Raw genomic sequence first — 14,709 nt, forward strand, 5'->3', positions numbered from 1 at the left:
GCTGAAGCAATGTGGTATCTTGTGGTATTTTCTTACACCTTAAGAACTACCTAAATGAATGTCTAGTGCAGTGAGTGTTGTTCAGGCAATGCAGAGGTTTTGTGTTGTAGCTTCATCTGTCATTTGGTATGTGCGCTAGTATTGGCAGGCCATTCAAGTGTGACTGAGGAGGGGGTGCCATCAGACACATTACGTTCTATCCGCACGCAGGATTCCAGGTGCCCCTTCTCTATGCTAAGGAACGGGAGTAGGAAAGCAAGCTGCATATTCACAGTTCCAAGATGAGCAGAAACAGTTTTTGTTTCTTGTTGCTCATCCTACTAGCACGGCCTTGATCTTCAGACACAGAGAATTGTCATGTATGTAAACCAGGCTGCAATTGCATTGATTGCATGAATCTCACAGAGTTAACAGTATGCATGGTAATGGCAGATATGGTGTCCTTCAACCGCTGCTCCATCGAGAGTGTGCTGGCGTACTGTATAACCACATGGTATGCCAGCTGCTCTGCAGCGGACAGGAGAGCCCTTCAAAGGGTCATCAGCACCGCACAAAAAATCACTGGCTGCCCACTGCCCTCCCTGAAGGACATCTTCAGCTCTCGCTGCCTTGGCAGGGCAGCCAACATCCTGAAGGACCCTTCCCACCCTGGACACAACCTGTTCCACCTGCTGCCCTCTGGCAGACGGTACAGGTCTTTCAAAACTCGCACAAACAGACTCAGAGACAGCTTCTACCCCATAGCCATACGTGAACTTAACAATGCAAAATAAGAAATAACACTCACATTCAACTGAATGGTTCTACCTCGGCTGCTATTGTTATTTATCTGTAATTTTTAAAAAAAAATTTATATGTATGTATTTTTACCTTGTCTTATATATTTAAAATTGCTCTTGTGAATCGCACCGTGGGATTGACTTTTAAATTTTGTTGTACCACGTGCAATGACAATAGAGATTCATTCATTCATTCATTCATATAACAAGAAATACCCCAACAAAAATAGCAGAATGGTGCAAAAGTTGCTGTACAATCTGAGGTTATTCAAAAAAACATAAACATACAATAAGGGATTTGAAAGAGCCAATTGATTCAGGAGCATGACAGTAGTGGGCAAGAAGTTATTCTTAAATCTGGATATCTGGGTTTTCAAATTCCTATATCTTCTTGTTCATGGGTTGTAGGAGCAGAATATTCGGCCCATCATGTTTACTCCGCCATTCAATCATGGCTGATCTATCCTTCCTTTTCAGCCCCATTCTCCCGCCTTCGCCTCATAACCCCTGATACCCAGATTAATAAAGAATCCGTCAATCTCGGCCTGAAAAATATCCATTGGATATTGGATATACACTGTGGAAAGCCATTGGATATACACTGTGGAAAGCATCTTGTCCGAAAATATCACAATCTGGTTTGGGAATTGCTCTGCCCAGGACAAGAAGGCTCTGCAGACAGTAGTGCGTTTGGCCGAACGCACTATGGGAACTTCACTCGCCTCCCTGCAGGAATTATACATCAGGAGGTGCAACTCCAGAGCCAATAAGATCATGGGAGACCCCTTCCACCCCTGCAACGGACTGTTCCAGCTGCTACGGTCAGGCCAACGCCTCCGTTGCCATGCTGTGAGAACGGAGAGGTTGAGAAGGAGTTTCTTCCCAGAGGCCATTAGGACTGTAAACTCCCACCTCACCAGGGACTAACTTTACCGAACCACTCTAATGCTTTTTTTTTTAAATTGCTGTTTTTTTCCCCTTTTTCCTTCCGCCCACAATATTTAATATGTAAAAGAATATGTGATTCTGTTCCATTCTGTTTGTAGTTTGTTTGGTTGTTTGTTTGTTTGGTTTTTTTTGCACAATCCGTGAGCATTGCCACTTTTCATTTCACTGCACATCTTGTATGTGTATGTGACAAATAGACTTGACTTGACTAGCACCGTACACTAGAGCTACCCTATGCACTAGGGACAATTTATTATTTTTTGCCAAAGCCTAATTAAACTGACAACCTGTAAGTCTTTGGAATGTGGGGAGAAACCAGAGCACCTGGGGAAAACCCACGTGGTCACAGGGAGAACGTACAAACTCAGTACAGACAGCATCCGTAGTCCCGATCAAACCCGAGTCTCTGGCGCTGTAAGAGGAGCATCTCAACCACTGTGGTATTGTGTCACCCCTGTAGCTGACCTTGGACTGTTTTTGAGGGCGTGAGAAGCAAGATCGCAGGCACTAATTGTCTGCTCTGTTTGCTGCTGCCACCATTTTGATACATCTGCACCCTTGTGTGTGTGTATGGGCATATATTTAATATGTTATCTGCGCAGGGGAAAGTTCTATTGATGTCTTCCATGCAGTAGTTCTTTCAGGTCTGAGTCGAATTTCTCTTCTGCCCAATATATTTCAGGATAGTTCCTGGCAGTTCTTGCGGCTGTTATCATTCAATATTAATGGCAGACTACTGCAGGGTTTCCATTCAACAATCTAAACAAAACCAGCATTTCAAAACAAATCGAAATACCACTCCATTCCTACTGAAAGCAGTAATTACTCTCAATGTATAAAGCTCGACAATTTTTATGATTAGTTTGAGAATGTAAAATAACAAGGTCTTGAACGTTGGTAGGCAAAGGTAAAGAAAGGGAGGCCCAGGCATGTAAGATATTGAACTATTGAACTCTGTTAGATATATTTATTCCTTAGCTCCATGCATCATTTCATTTAAGACCAGCAAAAGATCCTGACTTCACAATAAGCAGAATCAGCATGAAAATATTAATGCTCCCTTTGAAACCTGCACTAGCACATTATAAACTTGAACTGGGCCACATTTATTCCATTCACACATTATAAACTGATTCTGGCCCACATTCAGCCCATTCCAGACTTCATACATTCAGGATGGCTTGCAGTTTAGAGGGGGGAGACCAGAAAATGTGAGCTGCAGGAAGGGGAAGAGAGACCAATTGCTGTGGATCCACTGAGGTCAGGGGATGGCAAAAGGTTGCAGAAAGCTGCAGAACAAAAGGGTCTGTGTTGTTCTTACATGAAGTGCAGAAAACTAGCATTGAGGTTATTGGGAAAGCTCATGGAATGCTGACTTTTATTTCAGGAGTTTGTAATATAAAACTAGGCAGGGGAAACTCAATCATTGTTGAACTGTTGGGATGTTGGACAGAGGACTGTGTGCATTGGGCCACAGTGAGAAGACAGACGTTTGCTAGCGGGGAAATAATAGGGGAAACTCATCAGCCCCTTCAATGCAAGTCTGGTCTCCAGACTCGGGGTGTTTATAGCTTGTAGTTTGATTAGTTTAGCTGCACCACCTCAAATGTAGTGACCCGAGGGGAAAGGCACGTTGCCATCATTGTGCCCAAGCCCCTGGTGCTGTGCTCAACGATGCACATTGGAATAAAAATACATAGAGCTTCAATTCCAGGTGTGTAGGAAGGAACTGCAGATGCTGGCTTATACTGAAGATAGTCGCATAATGCTGGGAATAACTCAGTGGGTCAGACAGCATCTCTGGAGAAAAAGAATAGATGACTTCTAAGGTCGGTACACTTCTACAGACCTGAAACGTCACCTTTTCTTTTTCTCCAGAGATGCTGCCTGACCCGCTGAGTTACTCCTGCATTTTGTGTCCAGCTACAATTCCAATCTGTTCTCAAAATAAAACTCCTGCATATCTCATTTCATGGTTGAAACGTTGTCATCTTGTTCTTTGGTCCTTGGCGATCCAGTTACTTTATCCCTCCTCTCCGTAATGCCAATCTTAATAAATCAACGTATTTTGTTGACCTGCCCATTCTCACCCCTCCTCTTTCTTAATCCCCAAGCAAATGCTCTGCAATGCATTTGTGGCTAAATATACAAAGGAGTAATTAAAATAATAAGTGAGGCTCAGGATATTAAGCCGGACGAAGGGTGAGCAACTGGGAAGGATATACAAATTGTGGCCATAACATAACTCAGCAAGTGTGCATTGTTCAGGCACAATCCTGTAAATGATCGCCATCTGCTGTTGCAAGCCACTCATCGCAGGCATTGAATGAGCTGACGTTCTTGTGAAAACCCTGGATAGGGTGAATGTGGAGAGAATGTTCCCACTAGAGGGAGAGTCTAGGACCAGAGGGCATAGCCTCAGAATAAAAGGACGTTCATTTAGAAAGGAGATGAGGAGTTGCTTTAGTCGGAGGGTGGTGAACCTATGGAATCCCTTGCCACAGATGGCTGTGGAGGCCGTCATTGCATATCTGTAAGGCAGAAATTGACAGATGGTACACAAAAATGCTGGAGAAACTCAGCGGATGCAGCAGCATCTATGTTGCCTATTTCCTTTGCTCCATAGATGCTGCTGCACCCACTGAGTTTCTCCAGCATTTTTATGTACTTTCGATTTTCCAGCATCTGCAGTTCCTTCTTAAACACAAGAGATTGACAGATTCTTGATTATGAAGGGTGTCAGAGGTTATGGGGCGAAGGCAGGAGAATGGGGTTGAGAGGGAAAGATAGTTCAGCCTTGAGTGAAAGGCCGAATGCCCTAATTCTGCTCCTAGAATTTATTTTGTAATAATCCAATCGTTCATTACAGGATCCATAGTTTCATGTAACTCAGGCATGTTTTCTATCAGATGCAGCATCAAGAAAAAGCATTCTTTGTAGGGTTTTGTGGCTTCATTCTTCCCCTCTCTGCACATGTATGGCAGAGGTTGAAACACATGGGGACTGCAGTCAGATTTATTAGACTTGTGTCAACTCGACCCATTTAACATTCTGTGGAGGATATCCCCAAGGAAACACGACAATAGGAATGTGTGTAATTTCAGTTACCTTAATAACTTTGATTACTTGGGAGAATTGCTGGCATGGTCCCACCTCCTTGCCATCATCTCTCTCTTGATGAGATCGGTGGGATAAAGAAATATTTGTTTTTTACTGTAAGTGCCAATCTTTGTTAGGCGCTCCTGTCAGCAAGCGATCCCTGATGAATGGGGACTGCACTTTCCAAGCCCATTAACGTGTGATAGACACGCATGCAGGAGTAACTCAGCGGGTTCAGACTGAGGAAAGGTCCCGACCCGAAACATCACCTTCTCCGTTTTCTCCAGAGATGCCGTCTGACCCGCAGAGATACTCCAGCATTTTATGTCTACCTTTGGTACAAAGCAGCATCTAAAATCCCTTATTATTCGCTTCACACATGCACTGGTTTTGCAATAATTGAACCATTCTCCAGTTGAGGTATGCAGTTTGTATTCCTACATGAACCATTATTATTACTTTGGGTAAACATCGTGTTTCACAGACCTATATTAGTCTATGCAGTGAGCAGTGAGCAGTGAGCAGTGAGCAGCCCTTGATTAAAATGGAATGGAGATCAACAAGGAAACGATTTGGAGACAGGAATGGTACGAAGGCCTTGTATGTTTATCAACAAAGTCCAACCTCGCCTCTAGTTGATGACCATTTTATAAACACTGGCAGCATAGATCGTGACAAATCCTTGATAAAATATCTTGGTGGTGGAAACTGAGCCCCTTCCAGAGTTGTAAAAGTTTTTTATCAGATGCACGACTATAAGTTGAAGATGGAACACTGAGAGCCGGATATCCAGTAATGGTCGGGAATGAAAACCAATTCCATGACGTTTCTGACAGCTTTTCTGTGGGGAATTATGAAGAGGTTGGTGTGTGTGTGTAGTGTGTGTGTGTGTGTATATATATTACAAGTGCCTCTTTATAGAGTTAGCCAAGTTTATGATTAATATATGATATATATCTATATTACTAAAAGTCTGTTCTTGACCGGTTTTGGCCATCTGTGCTGCGATTTCCGAGAGACCGTCGCCACCTACGGCCGTCATTTTTGGCCATCTTGCTCAGAGCCCCCTCCGCCGTATGTGTGCCGAGGATTTTTTCCGTCGATGAAAAATGACAGAGGTGTTAATGTTTTTTACAAAATTCCCCATTCTCTCTGCTGCTCCTGCTGGTGGGAGGGGGAGGGACTATAAAACCAGGAAGTGGTGTGCCCCAATTAGTCTCTACAAGATGGAGGTCTGAGCTCTGAATGACTGAACAAATGTCTACACAGCTGCTAGTAAGTACCCTTAATTTGGTTTGAAAATGAAAATATGGTTATGGTTGTTTGGGGAGTTTGGGTTGAAGTAAAAAGGAACACTCTCTCTCTCCTCTCCTCTCTCTCTCTCTCTCTCTCTCTCCCCTCTCTCCCTCTCTCCCCCTATCCCCTCTCCCTATCCCTATCCCTATCCCTATCCCTCTCTCGTCTCTCTCTCTCTCCCCCCTCTCTCTCTCCCTCTCTCTCTCTCTCTCTCTCCCTCTCCCTCTCTCTCTCACCCTATCCCTATCTCTCTCCATATCCCTCTCTCTCCCCCCCTCTCTCTCTCCCCCCCCTCTACTCTCTCCTCTCCCTCTCCTCCCCCCCCCCTCCTCCTCTCTCCCCCCTCTCCTCTCTCCTCTCTCCTACCTCTCTCCCCCCCCCTCCCTCTCTCTCCCCCTCTCTCTCTCTCTCCTCCCTCCCCCCCCCTCTCCTCTCCCCCCTCTCCTCTTCCCCCCCTATCCTCTACCCCCCCTCTCCTCTCCTCCCCCTCTCCTCTTCCCCCCCCCTCCTCTCTCCCCCCCCTCAAATCCAGCACCAGATCCCCTCTTGCAATCCTCTCCTCTAGCGGAGAGACTGTCTCCTCTCCTCCCTCCCCTCCTCTCTCCTCCCCCCCCTCTCCTCTTCCCCCCCCCTCTCCTCCTCTTCCCCTCCCCTCCTCCTTCCCCCTCTCCCTCCCCTCTCTCCTCTTCCCCCCCTCCCTCCCCCCCCTCTCCTCTTCCCCCCCCCCTCTCCTCTCCCCCTCTCTCCTCTTTCCCCCCTCTCCTCTCTCCCCCCTCTCCTCTTTCCCCCCTCTCCTCTTCCCCCCCTCTCCTCTCTCCCTCCCCCAGTTGGATGATCACGCCTCTCCTCCTGTCCCTCCCCTCCTCTCTGACCCTCCTCTCCCCCTCATCTCCTCCTCACCCCGCTTCCATCCTTTGCTCCTCGAAACCCCCCTCCTCTAACACCCTTATACTCCCTCTCAACCCTCTCCCCCTCCTCCACATGTCCATCCTGCCCCCCCCTCCCTCATCCATCCCTTGCCCCCTTCCCCCTCCTCATCCACCCACCTCCCCCTTCCCTCCCCGGACCCTCCCCACATCCCTGGCTGCCCCCTCTCCCCCTCCCCTCAGCACACCTTCTTTTCCCCCCCCCTCCCCTCCCCCTCTCTCCCCCTCTCTCCCCCCTCCATCCCCTCCCACCGGGGTCCCATCCCTCCCCTAACCCCCCCTCCACACACCCCTACCCCCCTTCCCTCCACCACCCCCCCCCCCTCCCTGCTCCCCACCTCTCCCCCTAAACCCCCCCTCTCAGCACCCCCTCTCTCTCTCTCATCCCCTCTCCCCCTGTCTCTCTCCCCTTCTCTTTCTGCCCTCACTCTCTGGACACCCCCCCCCCCCCCCCCCCCCCCCCCCCGCCCTCCTCTAGATGTGACTGCAAGTTGGGGGCTATGCGTCAGTAGATAGGGTGGTTATGGGGTAAAAGGAGCAAATTAATAATATTAATATAATATCAAGGGTGGTAATTAGCGCGAGCAGCGGGGTGGGGGGGGGAATAGTTAGTGTGTGTGATGCTGCATGCCGCCTCCTCCACCAACAACCACACGTTGGGGGAACAGACATAACGGGTCTGCACTTGGGCTAGTATGTATATATATATATATATCATTATTAAATAATTCACAAATCAAAACTTGGCTAACTCTATAATGAGGCACTCATGGAGTAAGAGGTTCATACACCAAGCAAACAGACCCTTCGGCCCAACTCACCCATGCTGTTCAAGGTGCTGCATTTAAATGAGTTCCATTTGGTCTATATTTCTCAAAACCTTGTCCTATCCATGTACCCGTTCAAGTATATTTTAAATGTTGTTATTGTACCTGCTCAACAACTTCCTCTTGTAGCTCATTCCGCATATCTACCAATCTCTGAGCAAAAGGAGTTGCCCCTCAGGTTCGTATTATATCTTTACCCTCTCACCTTCAACTTGTGTTCTTCCAAACTCAATACTTTGACTGCTTTGGTTTCTGAGGTGCCCTATTCTCTCTTCGATTGATTCCCCTTAATATTATCTGCCAGAGCTATCTCTTGCCCCATTTTTGCCCTCCTGATTTCCTTCTGAAGTATGCTCTGCAGTCCTCTAAACGCCTCCAGGGTTGCAATGGATCACAGCTGCCTATACCTGTCCCGTCACCTCCTTTATTCTGACCACTTTGCTCATGAAAACACACAGCATGAGGTGCGGTGTGCTTTTCATTGACGCTTCCAAAAAGCAAAATGCAGAGCTTGAAAACATGAATGTCAAATTGACACCCTGATTCCTCAAGAGACTAACAACATGTATCTACATCTCAGGCAATGTTTGGGTCCACAGGTCCAATATGGTGTGCAATTGAAATTGACGAGAAACACTAATCAGATCAGAATCAGAATGCTGTTTATTGTATACGGGAACCAAAGTAAATATATGATAATCCACCACGTTTGTTGGTACTAGATGAGGACATTATCCACATGAATGGAAGTCTTCCAGATTAGTACCCCAAAACATTTGTTGATCAATTTTATTTTACAGATGTTACGCAATGTTATAATTTCCCAGTGAACCAGGTATGTTTGAAGAGAGTGCAGGAAACAGGACCCTGGCCAGTTGTTGAGGAACACGGGGTCAGGAGGCACCAGCAACTGTGTGTGTGTGTGTGTGTGTATGTGAACTGAGTGCCAGTGGAAGCACAGCAAATATTTTAGTTGATCCAGGTAAACCAGATGCCAATTGTTTGGGTTTCCCAATGGCTGGGAAATAGGTTATCAGAATTTTAATATAGTCTGTTTTTCTCATTGTGGTGGTACAATAGATTGCAAATTTACCTGATAGGTGATTTTCATTTTCACCTGGACATGGAGCACACTCTTTGAGAATAATTTCCCCTGTTCCTTTCACTGCGGTTAAATCAATACAGATCACCACTGTCCCATCCTCCCTGCTTGTTATAGAGTCATACATAGAAACATAGAAACATAGAAATTAGGTGCAGGAGTAGGCCCTTCGGCCCTTCGAGCCTGCACTGCCATTCAATATGATCATGGCTGATCATCCAACTCAGTATCCCGTACCTGCCTTCTCTCCATACCCTCTGATCCCCTTAGCCACAAGGGCCACATCTAACTCACTCCTAAATATAGCCAATGAACTGGCCTCGACTACCCTCTGTGGCAGAGAGTTCCAGAGATTCACCACTCTCTGTGTGAAAAAAGTTCTTCTCATCTCGGTTTTAAAGGATTTCCCCCTTATCCTTAAGCTGTGACCCCTTGTCCTGGACTTCCCCAACATCGGGAGCAATCTAACTGCATCTAGCCTGTCCAACCCTTTAAGAATTTTGTAAGTTTCTATAACATCCCCCCTCAATCTCCTAAATTCTAGAGAGTATAAACCAAGTCTATCCAGTCTTTCTTCATATGAAAGTCCAGACATCCCAGGAATCAGTCTGGTGAACCTTCTCTGTACTCCCTCTATGGCAAGAATGTCCTTCCTCAGATTTGGAGACCAAAACTGTACCCAATACTCCAGGTGTGGTCTCACCAAGACCCTGCACAACTGCAGTAGAACCTCCCTGCTCCTATACTCAAATCCTTTTGCTATGAAAGGGACTGCAGAGACTACCAATAGCTTTAACTAATCTAGAGGAAAGACCTCTGCCAGACAAGGAGAAAAAGGAAGGAATTGTTTCATCGGCTTCATTTTTGGATGTAAAATTGTGCCTTTTTTGTTTTGGAATGAAATCATCTCTCCTTCTGCCTGGCCCTTGCTGCCTGTGGTGGAAATTCTCTTTGATGTTTTGAGAATTTATCCTGGGAAAACAAATGCCTTCTTTAATGAGATTGGTTTCGCAAGATATATCTGATATATATATATATTTTGTCATGATTTCTCCCAGCAAGATGGATTGACTTATTGTGCTCTTTGTTTCTTGTGCAGTTCCGACTGGTGGTGAAAACAGCCCTGAAGTTGTTGCTGGTGTTTGTGGAGTACACAGAGTCGAACGCACCACTGTTCATCCAGGCAGTCACCACAGTGGACCACAAGAGGGGTGTGTCTTCTTATGCTGAAAGATTCCCTCCTTACACCAAAACGATGTGGCGTATTTCCAGGAGTGCTTCATTCTTTGTCATGTACCATTAATATTACCTTCAGAAAGCCAAAACGTTGAGGTCCCTTCAGATTAAAAAAAAGTCTTTTTAGAGACACAGCACGGGAAAGGGCCCTTCGGTCCACCAAGTCCGCACCAACCAGTGATCCCAACACACTAACACTATCCTACACACATCAGGGACAATTTACATTTATGCCAAGCCAATTAACATCCAAACCTATACATCTTTGGAGTGTGGGAGGAAACCAAAGATCTCGGAGAAAACGCACATAGTCACGGGGAGAACGTACAAACATTGTACAGACAGCGCTCATATACGAGATCAAACTCGGGTCTCCGGCGCTGTAGAGCAGCAACTCTACCATAATGACACCATGCTGCCAATTTAGTTAGCAAGCAGATAAGGGTTTCGGCCTGAAACGTGGTGGGGCTGATCACTGAGGGCAATGAGTCCGCTTACAGGGAGGAGATACAGAGGTTAATAGGCTGGTGCTCAGAGAACAACTTAGCACTCAATACAAAAAAACAAAAGAGCTCATCACTTTTGGAAGAAGCAGGGTGACCATCCCCCACTGCACATAAACGGAGAAAGAGTGGACAGAGTCTCCAGTTTCAGTTTCAGGGTGTCCTGCCCCATGGTATCCTGGTATGGTATGACAACAGTTATGTGGCTGACAAGAAGGCTCTGCAGAGAATCATCAATACAGCCCAGAAGATCACCAACGCACACCTGCCGGCCCTGGAAGAGATCTATAGCTCTCATTGCCTGCGAAAGGAATCACACATACTAAAGGACTCATCTCATTCCGCACATCACTTGTTTGCCCTTCTGCCCTCAGGATAGCTTTACAGGTTCATCAAATCACACACCACGAGATTAGCGAACTGTTTCAACCCCAAGGCCATCATCACTCTGAACTCTACACTGAACACACAGCCCCCATAGCCAATATTTTGTACTGCCACAACACTATTCTGTGAATATTGCACATTGCACATTCTGACTTGAAGACGTTTTCTTGCCGCTTTTGTTATTCGTTATTCGTTGTTATTTATCTGATACGTTGGAGCTCCGCCCAGGCAGAGCGCCTGAAATTTTGTTGTATATATTTACAATGACAATAAAATGTAGTATTATTAAAATCTGGAGTAAGCGGGTCAGGCAGCATCTCTGGAGAAACCAAAAATAGGTTCCGTTTCGGGTTGAGACGTCACCTATTCCGTTTCTCCAGAGATGCTGTCTGACCTGCTGAGTTACTTCAGTTTTTTGTGTCTATCTTAGGTTTAGAGGGATGTGGGCCAAATGCAGGCAAGTGGGACATGGAGTTGGTCGGTGTGGGCAAGTTGGACCGATGGGCCTGTCTCCATGCTGTATGACTCTAAGACTATATGTGACTTTGTTTTACCCCTTTGGTACATATTCATATATTCTGTTGTGCTGCGGCAAGTAAGAATGTTATTGACCCGTCCGGGACAAATGACTCTCTGGAAAACACTTCCGATGTCTTTAATAGGCAGAATAAATCCCATAAAAAAATTTCTCCCACAAATTTTGTATTTATTTCAATCAATACCAATACACTTACCTAAAATTGCTTTTAAAAAACTTGATTCATACATCACAAATTTTATTTGGGATTATAAATCCCATAGAATCAAAAGAATACACTTGTGTAAACCCAAAGAATTTGGTGGGCTGGCACTGCCCAATTTTTTGTACTATTATTGGGCAGTGAATATCAAAAATATAATTTACTGGTTGGACAATTCTGCCCAACAGGTAGACTGGATAGTAATGGAGAGAGAGGATTTAACATAGGAGCGATCCTTCTCTCCCCGATAAAACTGAATAATACAATATACAAGAAGAATCCAATTATTCATAGCACAATACGAATTTGGAAACAAATAAAACTCTCAAATTAAGAAATCTATCGCTTCTCTCTCCTATATTAAATAATCCATCGTTTAAACCATCTATTATTGATAAAATGTTTACTCATTGGGAAAGAATAGGAATTAAAACGTTTGGAGACATGTATGAAATGAGAAATCTCTTATCATTCCAACAATTGCAACTTAAATACAACCTGAAAATTAATCAGCATTTTAAATACCTTCAAATTCGAGATTACTTGAAAAAACATACACAAGAATATCAAACTCTGACCTCAGATCTATTGGATGAAGGCATGAATAGAAAGGCGGAATCAAATAATTTAATATGTTCCTTGTATAATATCATTCTAAATTTAGAAATGCCATCGTCAGATGCAATTAGAAGACAGTGGGAACAAGAACTATCTATAAAAATTCCAAAAGACAGATGGGATAAATATTTGCTATATGTACACAAATGCTCGATTAAAGTAAGACATACCTTAATTCAATTTAAAATTTTACATAGACTATATTACTCGAAAACTAAACTGAATAAAATGTTTCTCCCACCTGTGATAAATGCTTATCTCAAGACGCAATTATAGCCCGCTCATTTGTCTCCTGCATAAAACTCCATACATTTTGGAAAGAAATTGTTGATATCTTCACAAAATTATATAAAATAAAATTGGGCCCCAACACAGAATTGATTATTTTTGGAACAATGGAAGGCGGCTCTGAGCTGACTTCGTTCCAAAAGTCTCTCCTTAACTATGGCTTGATAACTGCAAAAAAAAACCTATACTTAAATTCTGGAAAAACGCACCCACCCCAACGCTTAAAATGTGGATTTCACCACAGGTGGGAGAAACATTTTACTCAGTTTAGTTTTCGAGTAATATAGTGGATTTTAAGGATGTCCGAAATGTTACACCTCGAAGATATGAGATTCGTCCTAGCAGGTAAAGCAGACCAATTCCTAAAGATTTGGTCTCCTTATATCGAGTTATTACAAGTATATGGTGCAACATAACCCTGGAAATTAACTGTTTCAGAACTGGGTGAGGGGTGTGGAAAGATATGAAGCAGGTATATCCCTTTTCCCTTTTATTTTTTCTATTTTGTTTCCTTCTTTTTTTTTTCTCTCTGTTTTTTCTCTTTTTTTTTCTTCTCTCTTTATATCTTTGCGGGTTCTTTCTATCTGTTCTTACACGAACTATCAAGATCACTACTTTACTTAACTTTCTCTTTCCTTCTCCTTTCTGCTTCTGTTACTTCGATTATTAAATTAAAAACAAGAAGTTGTACACGGTATGTATTATGACATACCATATAACATATAACCATATAACAATTACAGCACGGAAACAGGCCATCTCGGCCCTACAAGTCCATGCCGAACAATTTTTTTTCCCCTTAGTCCCACCTGCCTGCACTCATACCATAACCCTCCATTCCCTTCTCATCCATATGCCTATCCAATTTATTTTTAAATGATACCAATGAACCTGCCTCCACCACTTCCACTGGGAGCTCATTCCACACCGCTACCACTCTCTGCGTAAAGAAGTTCCCCCTCATATTACCCCTAAACTTCTGTCCCTTAATTCTGAAGTCATGTCCTCTTGTTTGAATCTTCCCTATTCTCAAAGGGAAAAGCTTGTCCACATCAACTCTGTCTATCCCTCTCATCATTTTAAAGACCTCTATCAGGTCACCCCTTAACCTTCTGCGCTCCAGAGAATAAAGACCTAACTTATTCAACCTATCTCTGTAACTTAGTTGTTCAACCTATCTCTGTAACTTAGTTGTTGAAACATACACAGTTTATATCACTGTACATTGCTTCTAATAAAAATATTTATTAAAAAAAAGACAATTACAAACTCTCTTGACTCGTGACTCTCCTCTGGTTGAGATTCATGGACTGCAGATTTGGGCATGTTGCTTTTACTTGCAATGCGCCATTAATCCTGACAAAATCTTCCATCTGACCACAAAATAAATATTCACATCAGCAGCAAATGGATCCAACTATTGCAACCTGTAATTTTCTCTTGGCTGCATACCCACTGCCTGCAGTGTTGAGAGTTTTACTGGAAGAATTTAGTGCTTTTTCTACATGCTGCCAAGCCACTATTCAGAGAATGCATGTCGTGGGCGCAATGTTTTGTTACTCCAGGAGAGATTGTTCATTCTTTAAAAGGAGCAGCACAAGCATGCAGGATGTGCCGTGACTTCTCACAAGCAGAGACAAAGCAGAGGGATGTGGTGTGCTAGATTGCACAGGTATAGTGGATTGAATAGACTCCTGTGTTATATCTCTGAGTCAGCAAGGGCTGCAGGTGTGAATCTCTTTTGCAGAGAAATAAATATTCTACACCGTGACCACAATTTGTTCCTTAATCTTCCCCCCTCATTCCATCCCAGTGCATACCCATTCTCCTACTATCCTGCCCATTCTCCATCCACTTCCCTCCCTCCTCCCCTCACGAGCAAAGAGTAGGAGTAAACGGGTCCTTTTCACAATGGCAGGCAGTGACAAGTGGGGTTCCGCAAGGCTCAGTGCTGGGACCC

At 44.3% G+C, this 14,709-nt stretch overlaps 1 protein-coding gene across 9 annotated transcripts in view; it reads left to right on the forward strand.

Annotated features, from left to right (window-relative positions):
• LOC129706915 (FH1/FH2 domain-containing protein 3-like) overlaps positions 1-14,709 on the forward strand; it is a 649,864-nt gene that overhangs the window by 448,611 nt on the left and 186,544 nt on the right. For all 9 annotated transcript variants that reach the window (XM_055651616.1, XM_055651562.1, XM_055651571.1 and 6 more), the window contains exon 7: positions 10,077-10,188. In XM_055651616.1, the coding sequence (XP_055507591.1) occupies positions 10,077-10,188 (112 nt within the window). The remainder of the gene's footprint in view (positions 1-10,076; positions 10,189-14,709) is intronic.

The sequence above is a fragment of the Leucoraja erinacea genome, chromosome 2 (genome assembly GCF_028641065.1).
Source record: "Leucoraja erinacea ecotype New England chromosome 2, Leri_hhj_1, whole genome shotgun sequence".
In the NCBI taxonomy this organism is placed as follows: domain Eukaryota; kingdom Metazoa; phylum Chordata; class Chondrichthyes; order Rajiformes; family Rajidae; genus Leucoraja; species Leucoraja erinaceus.